The sequence below is a fragment of the Marmota monax genome, unplaced genomic scaffold (genome assembly GCF_021218885.2).
Source record: "Marmota monax isolate L192 unplaced genomic scaffold, Marmota_monax_Labrador192_F-V1.1 WCK01_AAM20220418_F8-fsc00004, whole genome shotgun sequence".
Lineage (NCBI taxonomy): Eukaryota > Metazoa > Chordata > Mammalia > Rodentia > Sciuridae > Marmota > Marmota monax.
Window position 1 is genome coordinate 30971571 of NW_026692881.1, and position 20502 is coordinate 30992072.

The window sequence follows — 20502 nt, forward strand, 5'->3', positions numbered from 1 at the left end:
GTTGAAGCTTAGGAATCTGCCTTTTAACCTGTTTTCAGATGATTCTGAAGCAGTTGGTCTTCAGGTTGAATCTTCAGAAAGCTTCTAGCAATTTTTAAGCTCTGATCAGCTATTTAAGTTAAGTTACTTAAACTCAAGATGTCAGGGGATTGGAAGAGACATGATTTCTAAACTTTTGGAAAAGGTTTTCTACGGAACAAAAGCCTACCAGTTAAGATGCCACCTCTTTCAAAACCGGAAAAAGACACTGTGTCATCATGTAGAAGAAGCTTAAAGGAATTCATTGAACAAGTGTGTATGTGTGTGAAGATTCACCAACTTGTATGCTTATGTTTTATGTTCTTTACCACAGGGAGCTTACAGCACGGATGTTGTACCTCAACTTTTTTAAAAAGGGTTTTTGTTTGTTTGTTTGTTTGTTTGTTTGTTTTAGAGGAAGTATAAGTATAAAGAGGTTAAGGGGTTTAAAGAAGCTGTTCCTGAGGGGAGTGAAGGAGCAAGGTGGGAGACTGGCCGGGAGAAATTCACATGCCTTGATAAAGGTACCAGGTGAACCTCAGCAGCTGTCACAGTAGAAAGAGACTGGGAAATGGGAGTTAGCAGATATGGATGCAGATAAGTTAAAGGTAGGATGAGTGAGACACCTTGGACAGGGAGGGAGGGAAGGAGGAGGGAGGGAGGGACAGATGGAGGGAGGGAAGAGGGGAAGAGAAGGAGAGAGGGAGACAGAATCCAAAAGAGGAAGAACCTGGACCTATAGAGAGCTCATGATCTTGTGCCTGGGAATTGCCATGTGATTTTGAGCAAACCATTTGCTCCAATCCTGTATGTGGATCTTCAAAATGGGGTTGGACTTCCAAAAGCCACCATTAGGAATAAAAGAATGGTCTACGTGAAATGTGATTTGTAAACCACAGACAGCTGCTAAATGTTATTTAATAGGAATACATTCTGACCCAAGGTTAGGACAACTGCAAGTGTCGATATGAGCAAGTGCCCCAGCTTAGCTCCCCAAGTGATTCCCACATCTTTCCCACCTGACCACCAACACACAGGGGTTAGTGAGAGGATTTCTTTCCTTCTCTGCTCTGAAACAACTTGGATGTTGCTTTGTGTGAGCCTGAGTAGAGATTCCTTTTAGCTCCACCCCCCCCCACCACCTCCCAGGCAGAGCCAGCTGTTAGCATGGAAGCCTTTGCCTCTTCCTTGCCCTGTGAGTGTGTCCAGTTAGAGGCCATCGACCTCACCAAGGCAGCTTTCTGGGGGCCTTGAGGGGGGGAGGCAAAACAAGTCAGGTACTAAAATTAAATGAATTGTCTCAAATGTTTTTTTAATTAAAATTGTGATTATTTTTCTGAGCATAAGAGGCTCTTTAAGAACAATTGCTCTTTCTGAATGGTAGATGAAGAGCTCAGCAGTTCCAAAGCCAGCTAGGGAAGGGAGGTGTGCACAGAGAGATGACAGGTGATGGGCACTCCCCTTTTAGGGATAAGAAAGCCACAAGGAGAAATGGGGGAGGTGGAAAGACAGATCTGCTTAGAAAGGTCTCAGACTCAGGCTCCTAAGAGAGAAGGCTGAGCTGGTTGGGGACCCAAAGCTTGATTTTGTTTTTCTTTTGTTCCATAAAATTATACCATCTTCTCCATCCTTTCTCACCACTGGGGGACCCCAGTCACCAACCTTGAAAATGCAGCCAGAGCCACCCACTGCCTTAGCCTTGTGGCAACCAGGGGAGGAGGAGGAAGAATCCAAAAGGGTGTGTGTGTGTGTGTGTGTGTGTGTGTGAGAGAGAGAGAGAGAGAGAGAGAGAGAGAGAGAGAGAGAGAGCTCAGAGACACTGGAGAGAAGCAAGGAGGAGGGGGGAGACAGACCACTAGAGAGGAAGGAAAGGGGTCTACAGGAGAGGAGTAGAAAGAGTAGAAATGAGAAGCATCTTCAAGAGAGAAAAGAGGAAAGAGAGGAAGATCCAAGAGCAGCAAACAAAAGTGAACACTCCGGGAATGGCTGCTCTGAGTTCAGCAAAACTGCCAGCTCAAAGCCAAAACCCAAACCAGCAGCATCCCAGTCCCATTGAAGGATTTCACTGGCCACACTGTGCCACAACCTCCTTTTGGACGCTCCAAAGTGGGGGTGCTGGCAGATGCACCCAGATGTGCAGATGCCACAAGCTAGGTCCAGAACTGGGTTGCTGTATCGGGTTCCTGGAGCTGCACCCGGGGCGGTACACACTAGCTTCCCCAGATTTCTGTCTACATCCAGCACCAGCGCTTATGTCCTAGGACCAAATGGAGGGAGAGGTCTTCTTGCAGGAATTAATATCTATTTCAGTATCCTTCTCTCTCAAAGTTTCTCTTTGATGGCAGACAGTCTTTTTCTAAGTCAGAAGAAAAGAACATTTAGCCTGTTCCCCCCATAACTGCACAAAAGTCCAAATGCACATGCAACTGGAAAACTCTAGAAACTGACAGTGTTAGGAGGCAGGAACTTTTGGTTGCCCCAAGACAAGTTCCTAAATAAACCAAGAAACTTGTGGGGGATAGAGGGGGTAGGATCCAAGGGACCCATGCCATAGAAACAAATAGAAGCCAAGAACAAGACGATCAAATAAGTGGACCAGGTCCTCATAGTCAGGCGTCTCTGACTCCCTGGGAACCGAAATGCTCCCCAGACCTCATGCCAGGAGTTCAGGGTACCAGTCACAGGGCCCCTGTACTTCAGGGGCTGCCACCCTCGGCCCTTGGAGTCCCTACACAGAGTCTCATCGTTTGCTAGGTCGTCTTTTTCATCTTCTTTTTGTTTTTGTTTTTGTTTTTATCCTTCAAATATAAGACAAAAAATACACCTTATTTATCGTCATAGATATATATATTTCACTCTCACCACATAAATACAAAACATCCAAATATCCAAAACATTCAGAACAAAGTTAGTAGCCAGGATTCAGTGACACCTACCCGCGTTTGAAACGTTCGTTATTTTCTCCACTATTTGCCTAAGGGGGGAAAAGAAAAGGAAGAAAGAAAGAAAGAAAGAAAGAAAAAGGATGGTGGGGGGAGCTTCCGACGTAAATAATTTACAATAAAGTTACTATTTTAAAAATGTTTTGCGTTCGCTTCGGATCGGTGAATACATTCTAGACACTGCGGCAACTCGCGGGCTGGGTCTGTGATTTTGGTTAAAATGCGGGTGGCTGTGACTATGGGGACTGTCGCTGCTGCGAGGGGTGAGGCCGCGCCAGCGCCTGGCGGTCGCGGTGCTGACTTGGGACCACTGAAGCCCTGGGGTTAGGGTGCGGGAGGGGATGCCTTTCCTCTCAGCCACGCAGGGAGCCTTCTGGACAAGGAGACAAGCGACAGAGGCCAGACCGCCCGGAGATCCTGGCTGCGTCCCTACCTCCTCTTCCGCAAAATTTGCTCTGAGATCCAGGCGTTTCCTGGATTGAAAGGTTTTGTGAACCCGGGAATCTGGGAGAGGAGGCAATGGGTGTTGATTCGTTTCCAAACCCAGCAATTCTGCCCTGAGCCACGCGTCTGGGGGACGGTGGGGCGAAGCGCTGGCGACCCGGCTACTGCTCTCTCCCAGAGGAGCGGGAAGCTATCGGCCACCGCCCCGAACAGCCTGGGAGAAAAGATTGGAAATTTTCTTTCATTAGCGGCGTTTACTTTTCTTTTGCTTCCTCCGCCCCAAAATTTTTGTTTAAAATCACAACACTGGGAACTTTGATTTTGCATTGCCCCATGGCGCATTTCCTGTCCTGAATTTTCTTACCCCTTCCAAACGCCATTATTATCAGTATTTAAAAACTGGTTCCACTTCATCTGGTTTTACGTAGTAATTACTCTTTATTGCTGATTAGATTAAATTTATTACCACCATGCCTACCATGATGCTCTATTTATTGTTTCCTGGGGTTAAGGGAGACCGTGATTGGAGTTTTCCTAAAGGGGAGAAAACTCAGCGGGATGTGTCTCGCCAGGAAGCTGAGTGTGCACCCACTATCCAAAGAGGTCTGCAAAGTGGGGCCCAAGGACTTCCCAAAGCCCTAATTTCTCTGGCAAGAGGAAGGAGTTGTCCTCCTTTTTGGTCTTAAGAAAACTGCAAGCTTCTTCATTTGCGTGCAGAATTCCTCTTTCGAATATTCATGGGAATAATTCGCTCGGAGGCCTGATCTAGACCAGGTGTCCTGTGCCGTGGACTGTCTCTTCCCTCCAGGGCGGGGCATTGGTTGGCTAATTCGGGCATTTCCCCCAATTCTTTGGATCACTCCTGGATTCAGAAAGAAGTTTGAGGGGCGGGAACAGGAAGGAAAGGTAGAGGGGGAAAATAGCCTAAGTGAGATGAAATTGGTCGCAGAGCCCGTGGGATAGATGAGCTGTCAGAGGCCTGGTGGGAGCCAGGAGGCCTGCGCAGGAGCCCTGGGCGCCTAACGCGCTAGAGTCCATAAATAATCACCACAATAGATACTATAAATATAAATACAGGGAAACACTTAAAATCAGTCCAGCGCTTTTTTCTCGGCCCCTTCTTTATTGTTGGTCCGGGAGTAAGGCTCGAAGGCCGAGGAGCTCAGATATCGGGCGGAGAGTTCTTGCAAATTTCCGGCTAGCGAACCAGCCATTGTCAATGGGGCGGAGGACAGGCGGCTGGCGACGGAGCCAAGCAGCGAGGGCACCGGCAGACTGAAGAGGCCGTGGCCGGCGGCTGGCGCTCCCGCGTGCAGTCCCCCGGGCCCGGCGGGCCCCGGCCCGGGAGCGCCGCCCACAGCCGGCGGGTGCTGAGATGTGGCGCTCGCGGGGCCCGGGGCGGCGGCGGCGGCGGCGGCTGCCGAGCTGGCCGCGGCGCCCGCGCCCAGGGCGGGTAAGCTAGGCCCGCGCAGCGCAGACCCTAGAGCGCCCGTGGCACACGGTGGCAGCAGCGCGGGCAGACCAGGCGGCGACAGCAGGCGGCCCTGCTCCAGCAGCCGCAGCACGCTGCACGTGGCCGCGGTCTCCGATACCACCGAGCGCAGCTCCGAGTCCTTGCCCTGGTCCTTCTTCTGCTTGGTGCGCCGGTTCTGGAACCAGACCTTCACCTGCGCGCGGGGACGCGGAGAGGGTGGGAGAGAGGAGTAAGGAAGACGAGCGTCAAAGGGAGCGGGCTCCTGAGGCGCGAGGGCTCCTGGGGCCCTCCCCCTGCCCCAGCCCTAGCCACAGCCCCACCCCGAAGCCCGAGAGGTCCGGGCACCCGAGCTGCGGGGGAAGCTGGCGCCACCACGAGGGGGACCCAGCTCTACTGGGCTGCGCTTCCGGGTCACGGAAGCAGGCCCGGGCCGGGGCCGTTTAAAAAAACCAAAGTGATAAAAATGTTCACAACCAGAAGGGATTTCACTGGGCTGCCGCCCTACCCCCAGCAGGATTGGGGGCTCACAGACATGTGAATCAGCTCAGCCTGAGAGCCCGAATTTCAGGTAAATGCTGTGAGGCCTTAGGCATGCAGTGCTAGCGGGAAGCAAGGAGGATGGGGAGGAGTGTTTTTGGCCTTCCTGGACCAGGCCCCTGGCCCAAGGCTCAAATTTAGCTCCAGAACTGCTACTCTTGTTGAAGGCTGTAAAGCCTGCTTTTGGGTTAAGAACTGACCAAGAACTAACAGCAAGCAGGAAAGGGGGCTCTAGGTGAAATAATTTGGGTGAAGAAGTATTTTACAGGCCAAACTTTCTCCACTTTTTATCACTGCCAGCTGAGTTGGAAGGTCTGCATGTTACTTTTAATCTATCATTCCTGTTGCTCTCCATCATGAACTTTGAAATCATGGGAAGAAGACCAGAGACTGAGATAGACTACTACCCTACCCCAACCTCCCAGCTCACTTCCTCTTCTGCCCTTCTTCTGGCCTAGTGGTTACCTAGAATAGAATGTAGCAGCTATATGGAAAGGCTACCCTGTCTAGATTAATAAATTATGATGCCAATTAAACCTCTAAAAGAACATCCCATCTATTCTATCCTCAGTCCTCAAGAGTTCCTCCAAAACTCCAGGCCTAAAATGCTCCCACCTACTTCAGAGGTGAGCATAGGGAAAGGACTTGTCATCAGAAAGAAGACTGCCTTAGTAGGTCAAACTGGTAACATGGCCTGGTCAGCCCCAAAACGGCCTTTGCAGGACAAAGCTCTCAACTCTACAGTGACTCTAGGCCCAGAATTCACAAGGCCAGCTTCAGGGACAACATATGGATTCAATGTAAAGAAGACCTAAAGACAGTCAGCAGTGCTAGCTCCCTGGACCGACCCTAGATCTATCTGCTACCCTTCCCATACCTCACCCCACTGGCACAGCAGGCAGAGCCTCCTAGCAGTTCAGAGTGGTTTTCATCACTGTGTCCAGAACAAACACAGGGCCAGGGCAGACAAATTTGCACAGGCAGGTCTCTGGGAGTTGCACACCTTTCTGCAAAATGGGTTTGAGAGTGGTGTAAAGCCCCTGACACAAAGTGGTCAGTGACTGGAAATCGGGCCAATAATGGAGTGCCCAAATAGGCAAAAAGTCGGTCTTTATAGAGTAGAAGTAAGAAACAAATTCTTAAGACTGGGAACCAATAAGAATTCCTAAAGGACAAGATTTGGTGCTGCCTGGGCCAGTCCAAGGTGCGCAAGGTTTGGGGATGCAGAGGGAAAAGGAAGACTTGTAGAAGGGGAGGAAGCCTCTGCCCTTTCTCCTCCATTGGCCCATCTCCTCTACTTCCCCTGGGAGGTTCTGTCCAAAGTCAAATTGGGTAGTGGGAAAGAACAAGCTGGGGGGGGGGGTGGATGGGAGGGAGCCTGCTGCAGAACAGTGCGCAGCCTGGCTGCCTAGTACCTGGGTTTCAGAGAGGTTGAGCTGCCGGGCGAGCTCTGTCCTCTCGCGGCCCACCACATACTGGCAGCGCTGGAACTCCATCTCCAGCCGGTAGAGCTGCTCCGCCGTGAAGGACGTTCGTGTCCTCTTGGGCCGGTCCAGGTCCAAGCCTTTGGGCAGGATGATCTCTCGGATGGACCCCTTGGCATCTGGGGAAGGGGAGATGTCAGGCATCAAGAACCCTCCCCTCTCCTTCCGCCTTCTTAGCCAGAGCTGGCTAGAGGACACAGTACCCAGTAGTCTGAGGGGGGTGAGGGTGCGGCCACAGCCGGGAATCAAAGGCACCGTGTGTTTATGCGGGGCAAAGGAGCTAACTCCACACCACTGACAAGAGGAGGGACCAGACTTCGTCTATATAGAGCCCTCCAGACAAGGGAGGGGAAAAAATCAATTCCAAATAGACTGATGTTCCTTCTAGCCTAGGGGACCGCGGCTGCGCGACCCGGGTTCCCTGTAGCCTGAGGGTGCCTTCACTGACCAGCCCAGGTCCTGCGGGCATCAGGCTGTGGAGCAGCCTGCGCTCCAGAGCTCCAGAGGTCCCCACCCCCACCCCGGGTCTCTGGCCCTCCGGAGTTCGGGCAGCGGAAGGAGGAGGGAGGGAATCCCGGCCCGCGGGGCCTGGCTATCTGCTGGCGGGGGCGGCGCCGGCCCGAGGCCGGGCTTCGCCGCCGCCACTGCCGGGGCTGAGCGCACGCTGCGCCCCAAGTGATGCCGAACCAAGCCCTAAGTGGACAACCGCAGCCCTGCAACCCAGCTCGGCCGATTTTCCTGGCAGCGGCGGCCAGGCCCGGAGCGCAGCGCCTAGGCCCTCGGCCCAGCGCGCCAACTGGCCGGCCGAAGCCCGCGCTCCCTGGGGTGTGCTCAGCCTGCTAGGGCGCAGGAGCCTGCAGGCCAGCTCTCTGCAGGTCCTCCAGCTCTTAGGGCGCGCTCACATCCTCCCGGAGTTCCCAGGTCCGAGGCCGCAGCCTGGTGGCCGGCCTCGTCCGCTCAGCCCCTCGGCTCTCTCGGCAACCTGGCCGGCGGGGCCCCTCCGAGTCCCCTGGAGAGCGCGCTGGTGAGCCCCAAGCTCAAGTCCCAAGCGGCCGGCCGCACCCTGGCAGGGAGGGCCAACAACTTTCTACGAAGTCCCAGCCAGCAACCCCTCCCGCCGGCCGTGGTCGGTGGCGGCGCGCTGCTCGGGGCCTGGAGTCGCCCCCAAAGAACGCGCCCAACAGCCCGGCCCATCCCTACCTCGGACCAGGATCCGGCGGCAGTAATCCGGGTCCGCTGCGGAATTGGATTTACTTTTGTTACAATCTTCCGCAGCGCCCGACGCGGAAAAGGCGCCCTGCGGCTCCTTGAGGAAGGCGGCCGGGAGGTTCCCCTCCGCGCCCTTGATCTCGCGGCTCTCCTTATGCGTGTTCTTCGAGACCCGGGCGGCCTCGGTGTCCGAGTGGCACCGGACGTCCATTTTGTCTGGTTTCCCGAACATAGGCAAAACGCACAGAGAGAGGGAAAAAAAAAGAATAAAAAAAAAAAAAAAAACGAAGAAAGAAAGAAAAAAAAAAGGAGAAAGGAAAAAAAAAAAAAAAAGAAGCAGAAGGGGACAAAACCCCTACAACGCAGCCGCTAAGCTCAGTCTGGAGAGAGGCAAGCGGCAAGAATGAATGTCCCCGCGGGGCGGCTTCGGCGGCCGCCGGTAGGTCAGCGGCGACGGAAGAGTGGCGCGCTCCCAGAGAGGCGGCGGGTCTGGTCCAGGATCCCGGTGCAGCCGCGGCGAGGCCGCTTCGTCAGCGCCCGCGTCTTCTGAGCACGTCCAATGTCCCCAGCCTGGAGATCAGGTAGCGAACAGCGCAACTCCGAAATGCTGCGGCTCCCGCCTGTTACTGAGACGGCGAGTTGTAGTTGTCCGACACCCGGGGGGACGCACACTCGCTGCTGCAATTGATTACGGGTAATTTCGCAGCCCCCACGTTTCGGTTACCTCATGAATACACTAAATTGTTTGGATAATATATCAGATCGTAATGGATGGTTTCTGTCCTTGTCCCCAATCAAGTAGGGGTTTAGCCAGTGAATAAACGGAAATGATTGGTCTTGCTTTCAGGAAACACACAATCAAAGACCTACACTTCCAGAAAAACTTTTGACAAGATTCATCCTGAATTGTTAGTACCATTAGCAGGCATTATTAACTTTCCCTTTGCCTTTGACCCTCCTGTTCACATGCTGGCTAGAGGGGTTTTCTCCACACTCGCCAGATAGCGCTGAATGAGGGTGGAGGGGGGAGGGAAAATACCCCTCACACACCCTGCATTAGAAGAAAGCAGTTGCCTCTGGGTGGGGAGAGCGGGGGAGGAGAGAAAGTTTTCCCCAAAAAGTATCTCCCCCACACTCAAAAAAGCCAAGCTGTCTCCCCAAGCCACTCCTTAACACACCTCGACGCTGACAGCCATCTTAAACTGCCACCTCTCTTCATTTAGTTCCAGTTGGATTTTTTCATGCCTGCACCTCCAGCAGCCCTGAGACAGCCCATTCAAAGGGCAGCTTTGTGCTCAGAGAGTCCAGCAGGAGAGAGAGGGGGAGAGGGAGAGAGAGCAGGGAAAATCTCAACTGTGAGATCTGCTTCAAAAAAAAAAAAAGTTTTCCCCTAGCTATTTCATTGTCTCTGCTACAATATCTTTGAGAAAAGCAACAGCCAGTAATCCAATAAGAGCATTGATTAGGCTACAATGATTCAATTCAAGCGCATGGCCTTGTGCAAGGAGCATGCTCCAGCCCTTCTCGTCACCTTGCCGGGGCAGAAGCCCTCTCCACGCCGCTCTCCCCATTCATTCCTTTATGGGAAATGCGGAGCAAAAGGAGTGAAAGATGGCAATTATCTAATTGGACTATTAACAAACAGTCCTCTGAGTGCGGCGGTCTGGCGTGGCTCCTGGGCGGGGGAAGGGCCGTGTTCCCTGCCCTCATTCACAAAGAGTGCAGGGGCCGCGGAGGAAAGGGGGCTTTTAAAAGGGGGTGGGGGGAGAGGAGAGGTGGGAGGTTTGGCTGAGAATTTTTCCACACAATTCCAAGAATGGGGCGGAGGCGGGCGGGGGAGGGGCGGGGGCTGGGGGCGGGGGTCGCGGCGAGCGGGTGGGAGGCAGCGAGGGAGCGGGGAGGGCTGCCAGTGTGTGTGGCGGGCCCCGAGGGGCTCCGGCTCTCACCCCCCGCCCCACCGTCCGGCCACCATCTCCCCTCCCTCCGCCGCCACCGCTCAGGACCCCATCAAACCCGGGGCCGGGAGGGGTCGGCCAGAGCGGGGTTTGCGTCCCCCTCCCCCAGCCCGCAGTCCCTTAGGAGAATCACGCTCAGCCCGGTTCTGGAGGGCGTCTGTGGCCCTGCAGGCAGACCTGGGGCTTTTACTTCATATTGTTGGGGGCAGCGGGAGGAGTATCCGGAGCTGGTCTCCACTGGGCGGCGGGTTTCCTAGGTCTCCACGGATTGATGACCCGTCGGTCTGCCTCGCCGCCAGCGCTGCGCTCCAGGCCCGACGCCTACCCCGCGGCCCGAGGGAAAGTGCGTTTGGTTGCGGGCTCTCCCCCCCGCAGGCCAGTGGGAGCCGAGAGGAAGGGTCACCGCGGCAGCCGCGTTCTGAAGACGGGTTTTGACAAATCCAGCCAACTTTCCTGTTACTTCCTGTAACGCTCAAACACCCGGGTTGGCGCCTGGAGGCCCCCAGGGCTTCACTCCCAAGATGACTGAGCAGTTGCGAAGTGCGGCCGCGGGGTTTGGGCTCCCATTATCGCGTCTCCAGTGAGGGTACTGGGGACTCGAGTGCTCGGATGGGGGTCCTGGTTCCCTGCAGCTCCTGAAGGCGGGGCTGGGAATCCTGAATCCCCGCCCGCGGGCCCTACCCTGCCACTGGGTCTGGGTGGGAGTGCAAGTGGGACCCACCAGACGCAAGTCGGGTGCGCAGGAGGATGTAGGATTCCCCTCCCCCACTTAGGAGCCCTGCGGACTGCGTAGGACCCAGCTACAGCCTGGATCAAAATGGGCCACCTCCGGTGGCTCTGGGTCGCTAGCTGGACGGCTCTGCGGCCTCCTGGTTTCCCTTCCTAGGAGGCCTCTGCTGCCTGAAAATCCCACGAGGACACCTGTGGCGCCCGGTTTTTTAAAAAATAAAAATAGCCCAACTTGCCACTTCTTTTAGGTCTGTGGGGAGGAGGCAGCTGGGGAGCTAACAGTGACCTACAGGAAGGACTCCGCTACTCAAGCATGGTGGGCAATGGTGACCAAAATGTGGCCAGATCCCAAACGCAAGTTTCAGGTTGGGTTTTGGAAATCCCTGCCTTCCTTGTAAGGGACAATAGTGGCATACTTATTGTTATAAGTTGGAACTCCTTATTGAGCACTCACTTGGGGTGCATAGTCCCTTCCTCCACGGGAAGTAGCATATCCCAGTTTTATAGATAAAAGAATGGAAACTCAGAGATCAATAACTTGTCCAAATCACAGGGTTAGTAAGTGCAAAATTTGAATTCTGCTTTGTCTGATCTCAAAACTACTCATGCGCTTCTTTGCCAGCTCCTCAAGGCTTTTTATTTTTTTAAAAAAATTATTTATTTATTTTTAAGTCCAAGCCTGTCCCTTGCTTTGAGTTTTCCAAATTTCCAGTTGGTCATGTTTTGTACCAAAGATGCACAGAGCAATGATCTTAATGTTAATGCCAGGAATTATGAGTATTAGACTGCAAATTTCATCTGTTGTGACCAGACAACATGAAATAGAAGTGGAAACATGAAATTCTTGTTTCTGATAATGCTGTTTACTTCTAGCCACATTCTTAGGAGTCTATCACCCTTCTGCATCAAGCTGATATGGAGTGAGTAAAATTCAGTTTCCTGGATCTCCTACTTGCTGGTTAAATGCCTGAGAGCAGCATTAAAGAATTTGCTTTTCTAGCTGGTTCCTGGGGTGATTTTTCTGTAAGTTAAAGTTGAAGAACTGTACCTTTTAAAGTTGGGGGACAAGGGCACCCTCCATACATGTTGGAAATGCAAATGCTTATTGGGGAAGGGGAAAAAATGGGGACCTCTAGGAAAACATCCAGTTTGATTAAGCAGAATTTACCAAGAGTCTGGAGATGTTAGGACCGGGGTCAGGACTCAGGGAGACCCCTAAAGCATATAGGCTTCCCTCTACATCTTCTAGGAAAACCCTGTCAACTAATAGAAGACATGGTTCCAGGTTGGCAGCACAGCAGTACTGGTCAGCAGTACCACTGCACTGCCAAACTGTGCCGCCAACCTGTGCCCCTTTAGGTTCCAAGCCCATGAAGTAACCAAACTAAATAAGAACTGCTCATGCCATAACCTGGTTTCACCTTTTGTTATGCATAGTACTTTTTATTCTCCCTTTCAATTTTCCCTTTTTTCTTTCTTTACTCCTCTCTTTTGTGTGTGTGTGTATGTGTGTGTTCACATGCACGTGCTTGTGTGTGTGTGTGTGTGTGTGTGTGTGTGTGTGTGACTGGATTAAAATTCTGTGGGCATCCATCCAGAAAAACCATGACAGGTTTCTGAGAGGACACAGTGGAGGACGGAAGCCCTGGGATGGAAATTTCAGAAAAGCAGCTGCTGCTCCCAGAAAAACTAAAGCCGTGTGTCCACTGGCAAAGAAAGGAGGGAACTCAGTCAATTATTTGGATAATCTGAGGGTCTGTACCGCACAGTGCACATGAGCACACAGGGCTGCTCCAGGTGAAAGTATTTTATTCTCTTGATGAAATTGCCTCCCTCCCCAGTGCCCTTCCTACCCCCACATCACTGACTGCAGGTGCAGACAGACCCAGAATAGAACTGTAGAGCTGGAAGGATTTTCAGAGATCATCTATTCCATAACCTTCATCTGACTTGACAGATGAGGAAAATGAGACTGGAAAGACAAAGCAACTTGTTAAGGATTAGACAACTAGTTAGTGGGGGGGCTCTGTGTTATACTCCTGATCTCCTGACTTAAAGCTACACTCCAGCCTCCATCCAGCTTCCAAGAGCTCAAACAGGAGGGAATTTGCTCTTTGAGATTGGGCAAAATGATGCCCATATCAATGAATTAAATTACAGCCTGAGCCTTGGTCTGCTTTATACATTTCCTGCCTCTGCCCACTTGCTTCCTGTTGTGGCCCCAGAAGGCAGGATTCAAGATGGTACAGAGTGCTTTCCTTTTCCATCTTTCCTTTTTATCTCAGAAAGAAGTAGGAGGTGAAACATGCTAGCAGAAAATTCAAGATCCTCAGACTGAGCGTGGTTTGGGGACAGCATACTTAATGTCTGAGACATCATTTTAAAAAGAACTGCATCAGAGGAGATGATACAACCAGAAATTAAGTCTCTCTAACAGTGACTCAGGGTACCTGATGGTAATGACTAATGAAAAGCAGAAATGCCTGGCATCAATACAGGCATTTATCTTCCATCAAAGATGCCAATGGTGGTGAATTATCTAATTGTCATTCTTTCTAATTTGCAGAAAATAGTTGGGGTACTGGAGAAGTTACTGAAATAACCAATGTTGAATACCCAAATTAAAAACATAGCCTCACATCCAAATAGTTCTTCCCCATTTTAGCTAAAGAGATTAATAGCTAGTGTAATAGAGATATAAATTCTGAATGATTCTAAGCAATCCCGTTGGACTCCATTTCTCAACTTTGCCATTTGTAGCAAGAAGCTAAGTTCTATCAATTATGTAAGTATCAATTTGCATATGAAGCATCACACAATTTTAAAGGGCCTTCAAGTGATACAACTCGCTAATTCTATGGGCACTTATTCAAGAAACCAAACAAATGTGGGTTCTTGAGTCAGCCACACTGCCTGATTTATATATTCATATCCCAGCTCAATTACTTGCTAGGTTCACACCTCCAGCCTCAGTAACCTATCTGCAATATAGGCTTAACTCTAGTATCTATGAGGCTGCCATGCCAATGTAAGTAAAGTGCTTAGAACAGTGCCTGGCACATAGTGAACACTGTCAATAAATATTTGCTATGAATGTTTTTATCTGGATATTTCCCATGGGGGCCAGTCCTGTATAGATAGGACCAGAGATACCAACAAGGAACCAAGAGCCAGGCAGGATACTGACTGGTCCAAGTTGTAGGAGGCAAAGCTTACTGGCTTCCTGCTGATTCAATATTGTATAACAGTAATAAGAAACCTAGTAATGATTAAGTATTGATTGCCATTATTCATTTAACTCTAATAACAATTATTGGAGAAAAAGAACAGTTATGTATGCCTACTGTTAGGGATTAAGAATGGCTAATAATTCTTTTCCATTTCTCCCATCAAGAACTACAAGCCATTGACCCCTTTGCTGAATTTGGAAGAGGGTAAATAGCTTGTAGTTCTTCGTGGGAGAAATGGAAAAGTTTTTTAACATGCTTTGATCAATGAAATGAGTTGGAAGTGACCTCATGCTAATTCTGGATCTAGGCTTAAAGAGGTCAGGGAGATTCTGTTCTTCATAGAGTCCAGCTTTTCTTCTGTAAGGTAGGCAGCCTAGACTACTAAAGGAAAAGAGTCTACATGGAAAATTGAAGGGCTGTGCCTAATAATAAATACCAACTTCCAGCCATGCAAGTGAGGCCATCTTGATGTTCCAGCCCTAGCTTAACTTTTCTCTCCATAGCCTTAAGAGGGCTCCCAACAATAGCAGGTGAATCTAGGATGAACCATCCATGCTGAGCCCTGTCCAAACTGCAGAACTTAAAAAAAAAAAAATGTGGTGGTTGTTGTTTCAAGCCACTAAGGTTTGGATAGGTTTGTTATGTAGCAATAGGTAACTGAAACCCATACTATAGATGAGAAACTAGGCTCAGAAATGCTAAGCATTGTCACATGGTGTCCCAGCTAGGAAACAGTCTGTACTGCATGGATGTAAACCCAAGACCATCTGGTGCTAAAATCCGTGAGCATAAGCAATGAATTCTCTAGCACCCACTACAGAATTACCAAATTCCAAAGAATAATTTGTAAATTTATTTTGGTTCTTTCCCTATTTTAGATATTACTCAGCACAGGGTGAATTAATAAAAGATTTAAAATGCCAGTCTTACGATTTAAGAGAATAAAAGTGTTAGAGCTAGACATGAAGCAAAGGTGGTCTTGTCAAGACCTTTCTCTTCCTGAAAATCAAAAGGGGGGCATCTCACTGGGAAATGGGTACACAGCTCTGGATCTGTCTTTCTTTCTTTCCTGAAAAAACTAAAATGCAAATGAACATGTTTTGCTCTCACTTTTAAGAAATTGGAGATACATTAACACTTAGGCTGGTGAATGGAAAATGACAACAGGTGGTTATTTAGCTCTTTGAAATTCTCCAAGTGAAATTTTCTGGGAGAAGGAGAAGAAAGGGTGATTTTATTACAACATTTTCTGGGTCACAAAGAACTTTGTGGTTTTCCTGGAAAGCTGGCTTACAAATAGGTATCTTTCTAACAGGAGTACATTTGTGTTTCAAAGTGTCTTTAAACCCATCATTTACTAAAATTTCTCCCTGCCCCAAAAGCTGCTGGAACCATTTATTTTCAAGCAGCTAGGGACACCTACTCTGTGCAAGTCTCTAAGAACTCCCTGCATCAAACGTGAGGTGCTTTTATTCAAGGTGCAGGATTGCGTGTCCAAAAGTCACTTTTTCTACACAAGTCACCTCATCCAGAAGAGAACCACAATGCCAAAGGAAAAAGATGGGGCCCCTGAGTGGTAAAAGTCTGTGTATCACAATATGTAAACTTCAACTCAGGTGGTTCCCTCACATGGGATCTTCTCAGTCCCTCATTCAAAGTCTGTTTATGCTTATTTTTTTTAACCTAGTGCTAATGAGTTTAATTCTCCCACTTCCTAGCTGGCAGGAGATGAGAGGCAGCAAGTGGGAAGGGAAAGAATGGGTTGAAGCAGGAACACTGAAGACAGTGGAAATGTCCACCAACAGCAGGTCTAGAGAGGAATAGAAAACAAACCAAGTAACTCCAAAAGCATTGCTCTCTAGGGTCACTTTGGATGCAAGTAATGACAACCTCAAGAGCTCTTGAGGGCATGAGTGCATTAGAATGCAGGGTGATGACTGATATGCAGGAAAATGACCCTCAAGATTAAATTACATTTCATTTGAGAAGGCACATAAAACACTGGAGACATATTTTAATATAAAACAAACACAGAGAACATTACATTTGTCTCTTACCTTATTCCTCTATAGTAAGGGAGAAGTCACCATGACCGTGAAAGGCAAAACTGTACTATGTGGAAGGCAGTGCAGGCAACTTCCTTCGCTACTTAAAGCGGGCCAAGGTGAGGTGTGTCACCAGGAATATAGAACTGAACATGAGTGTTTTTTTATCCCCAGAGATTTTATGGGAGCTCCCTTGCAACAAAGGCAAAGGGATGGAGAAAGCAGAGAGATGAAATGATTCATTCCAGGGTGCTCAGCAACACTATTAGCTCAGACAAGAGCCCAGAAAAAGACAATGCCTGGTGCATGATGGGTACTCACAAATATTTGCATAGGGAAAAAAGAAAGTTGGAAGACTTTCAGCTGTAAGAGAGGTGGAGACCTGTGGTCACAGGACTGCCACAGGCAGATGTAAGTGGCCCTGGAACCCAAAGGGACCCAAAAGGAGGCAGAAATACTCTCAGTGGAATGAAGCAATGATTGGAGCTGGCCCACACATGCAATGAGATAGGAGGATGGCATTTGTGGACTAGAAATGCTTTAATGCAGTGTGTTGAGAAACTCCTAACCCTACCCCTTGGTACTTCTGTGGCACTTTCCCTCTTCAAAAGGGCTTTACAAACATTAACTAATTATATCAGCATGACTTCTCCAAGGGAAAATTGAGCCTCTTTAATCTGTTTGAATTCTCTGGAAAAGCTAATAAAATTAAGGTATAATGTTCATGAAGAGGAGTTCATAGAACCATAAACAGCTTTTGTGAGAGATTAAATATTGAAGTGTGGCAGTAGCATTTGATGTCCTCAGAAGCTGTTGATGGAGACGTTGTGCCTCTGTTACAACATGGATCATTGCACACTGAGTTGCAATCACCATGGAGATTCTCTCTGGGGACAGCCTGGATATCTGTGGCAGCCTGGGGTCCCCTGTCCTGAAGGTTTCTTCTGGGTAAGGTTTGTCTGAGTTCTGGGAAGATAGAAGCAGGAACGAGGAGGAAGCTGCCTCATGAGCAAACCAAAATCTCTCCACCATCTTTACAAGGGGCCTTCTAAAGAGTCGTTGGAAGCAGATGCCCCACACCAGTGCTCTGCAGTAACCAGAGGTCAAATACTTTGTACAAAGCACATTCAGCCCCATTCAGGTGATTGGTTGCTGCTGCCCGACACATAATGTTTGAAAATATCCATAGTTTTGAGACCTTTACAGTGCCTTCTCCCGTTGCATTATTTTTTAAATATTTATTTATTTTTTTAGTCGTAGATGGATACAATACATTTATTTATTTATCTATTTATTTATTTATTCATTCATTCATTTTTATGTGGTGCTGAGGATCGAACCCAGGGCCTCGCATGTGCCTAGTGAGTGCTCTACCGGTGAGCCACAACCCCAGCGCCCCCATTGCATTCTTATTCTGGACAAGTTATTTCACTTGTTTTTACATTTCACCATATTTTTTCTAGAAGTAAAAAGGAGAAGTTGCTACTCTAGTTTAGAAAACAGGAGGTGATCAGTTGAAGAATACACAGACTGGCGAGTTTGTATAAGAATTCCTGAGATACTGTGTTCTGCTGGTTCTGATCTTGACTTTAGCCACAAAGCAGGCCGCCATCCTGGCCACTCATCCATTCTTCCTTCCTTTCTTCAGTGGCTTGGACTCCCAGTAGCTCAGAGGAATGCTGCTTCTCAGGAGCTTGTGTTTGGGGCTGAAGCAAAGACAATTATTGTATAGCTGGAAATGGAAGTGCTTGGAAAAGAGGAAGAGAATAGAACCAGCGATTGGGAGATGACACTATTGCTTCCACCGAATCACAAAAAGGCTGAGACCCAACCCCACATGGCCTTCACTTTCCTTCTTGCTGAAGCAGGTCAGGGTGATCCCCAGAAGCCTCTGAGCTCCCATGGGCTCACATTCCATGAGCACACATGCTGAGCCTGAGGAGTTTGGAGATTACTTGCTTTGTGGTAGAAACATCAGGCTGTCTGAACTACATGACTGCTGTGGGGTATTTAGGCAAGTCTGGCCTGAAGGTGGGATGGGAGACATTCCATGTGCTGTGACCACAAACATCTTCCCCTCAGTCACCCACAATGTCTGTCACCAGTGCTATGACAAGGCACCAAGTCCCCTGTAAAGATACACATAAGTCACAGGGAAGAGCAGCGTTGAACATCTGTCATACAACAGTGTGGATTAGTTTAAGCAGAGGCTTAAAACTTGAGCCAAATCTAGCCTATGGTTTCGGATTTTGATTTGTCCACATTGAACTTTGTTAATCCAATTTCCAATAGTTTAATAAGGAGATTTCACCTGAAAACTCGAATGTCCAGTTTCTCTGGAAAAATTAGGTGACTTGTTTGCACAGGGTTGTTTTGTCTTTTTTTCCTTCACATCAGCAATCAGCTGGAGGTGAGAAGTGAGTGGAACCACTGGAGGGAGGGGCTGTGTCCCCTGAGTCCCCACAAGGCTGGCCCTCAGGCTCTGCTGTCACTTACACGTGGTTTCCCCCAGAAGTTCGCACTGGTCCTCGATGTGGTAGTATTAAAGGGAGTGGAACCTAAGAGGCAGGTCCTAGTGGAAGATTATTAGGTCTCTGGGGTCGAGTGTTTGACCTCTTCCACGTCTGAGTTGTTATAAAAGAGCAAGACGGGCCCCTTCCTGCCCTCTGGCTTCCTGTCTGACCAGGTGATCTCTTTCAGACGCACTTCCACCATCCGCAGTGAGGCCCTCACCAGAACTGAGTAGATGTTGGTGCCATGCTCTTGAGTCTCAGAACTGGGAGCTAAATAAACTACTTTTCTTTATGAAGTAGCCAGACTCATGCTTTCTGTTACAGCATCAGAAAACAGATTAATACAGGCCTGGAGGCCTCGGATCTAAGAGAACACTGTGAAGAACAGTCATTCCGGATTATGTCTGTCAAGTCGGCAAGCACAGGAAGCTGGGGGTGTGAGCTCCTTTGCCTGAGGAGCTAACAAAGTGAGAGCCCCAGCATCAGGCTTGGATCTGCTTGTCATAACTGAGAAGCATGTCACCAAACTGCACACTTGGGTTTGTGCCATCCATGGGATCACTAAGGATGGACTGTATCAGGGAAAGGGGCCTGAATCCAATGGAGGCCCATCCGTTCTTCCTCTCTAGAAGGAGGATCCAGCCCTGTGGCCAGAGAGTATAAGAGGACAAATGACCGACTGTGGTGGAAGCCATGGGAACAACCACATCCACCTGGGATATTACGAGCTGCCAAGACCTTTCATGTTGATCCTCCCACAACTTGTGCCATTTTACAGTTGGGGAAGCTGAGGTTCCCATATCCCAGATGACCAAGCTGAAGGAAGCAGAAACACTGAGGAGACCAGGCCATGTCTTCTGTCCCAGGGTCCTCTCCTGCCCCCAGAGAGTTTGTGGCAGCTCCTGTGGACTGGAGTTTATCGTGCCTGCATGGGGAGCAGTCCATGGGTGCACAGGAGAGTTCTTCAGCTCCAGAAAGAGAGGGGGAAAAAAAAGGTAAAGGCCATAACTGACCTGGACAGTCAGACCCAAGCCTGCTTCAGGCCGGTAGCTGGAAGGGAGAATTAAAAGCACCAATACAGATCAATGACACTAGCCCCTAGCCTTTTAGTTAAAATTCTCTCTAAAGGGCAAATCTTTGCATGCCAAAAGTTAGGGAAAGACACAGAAAAATGGAGCCAGGTCTGTAGGGCACAGCAGCTGGAAAATGGAGTGAGCACCTCCTCCCCATCTGTGTGACTGGGAAAAACAAGAGAAGCACAAAGGTCTAGATATGGTTTGGGTGTTCCCCCAATGTCTCCAGGGTGTGGTATAGGAGGTGATGGGACTTTTAAGAGATGGGGCCTAGTGGGACATCCTTAACCTGTTGGGAGTGCTGCCCTCCAAAGGGTTTAAGGTAGACCCCAAGAGGTCTCATGAGAGGGTTGTGTAAAAGCCCAGCCCCTGTCCTTGCCCTGGCTTCTTGTTTGAGATGTGATCCTTCCACACAGTCCTCTGCCTTCTGCTATGGGGCCCTCACCAGAGCTTCACTATGTTGTTTGGACTTTCCCCTTCCAAAACTAAGCTAAATAAACCTCTTCTCTTTTTAAAGTTAGTTCCTTCAGGCATTTTGTTGTGGTAATGAAAAAGCTGACAAATACAGATGCAGAGTGCCCTGACAGGCAGAGAAGCGACATGGTGCCAAGAAGGGAGAGGAGTGACAGTTAACACTGGACAGACAGAGTTAGCCTGTTGACAAACCCAAGAGGACTAGTTAAGGGCATAGAATCACTGCCAATGCAAAACATGTTCAGAACTTTGTTTTTTTTTTCTCTTGTGCTTCCTAACACTGAGGTTTTATACAAGTAAAAATGAGAGGCTGCCCTCCACCGACACGCTGCTCAAGCTAGCCTACCTTGATGCCCGCCCCTGAACACACACATA

The 20502-nt window shown here is 49.4% G+C and overlaps 1 protein-coding gene across 2 annotated transcripts; it reads right to left on the bottom strand.

The window, feature by feature from the left end:
- Positions 1 to 2950: 2950 nt before the first annotated feature.
- Positions 2951 to 8340, bottom strand: Vax1 (ventral anterior homeobox 1). Of its 2 annotated transcripts, none has more exons than XM_046449722.1 (3): positions 8100 to 8340; positions 6831 to 7018; positions 2951 to 2992 (listed from the first exon to the last, which is right to left on the bottom strand). In XM_046449722.1, exons 1-3 carry the CDS (start codon positions 8338 to 8340, stop codon positions 2951 to 2953), a joined length of 471 nt encoding a protein of 156 aa, XP_046305678.1. The 2 variants fall into 2 exon arrangements, with proteins under 2 accessions (XP_046305678.1, XP_046305677.1); XM_046449721.2 differs by lacking the exon at positions 2951 to 2992 and adding an exon at positions 4451 to 5071.
- Positions 8341 to 20502: the final 12162 nt, after the last annotated feature.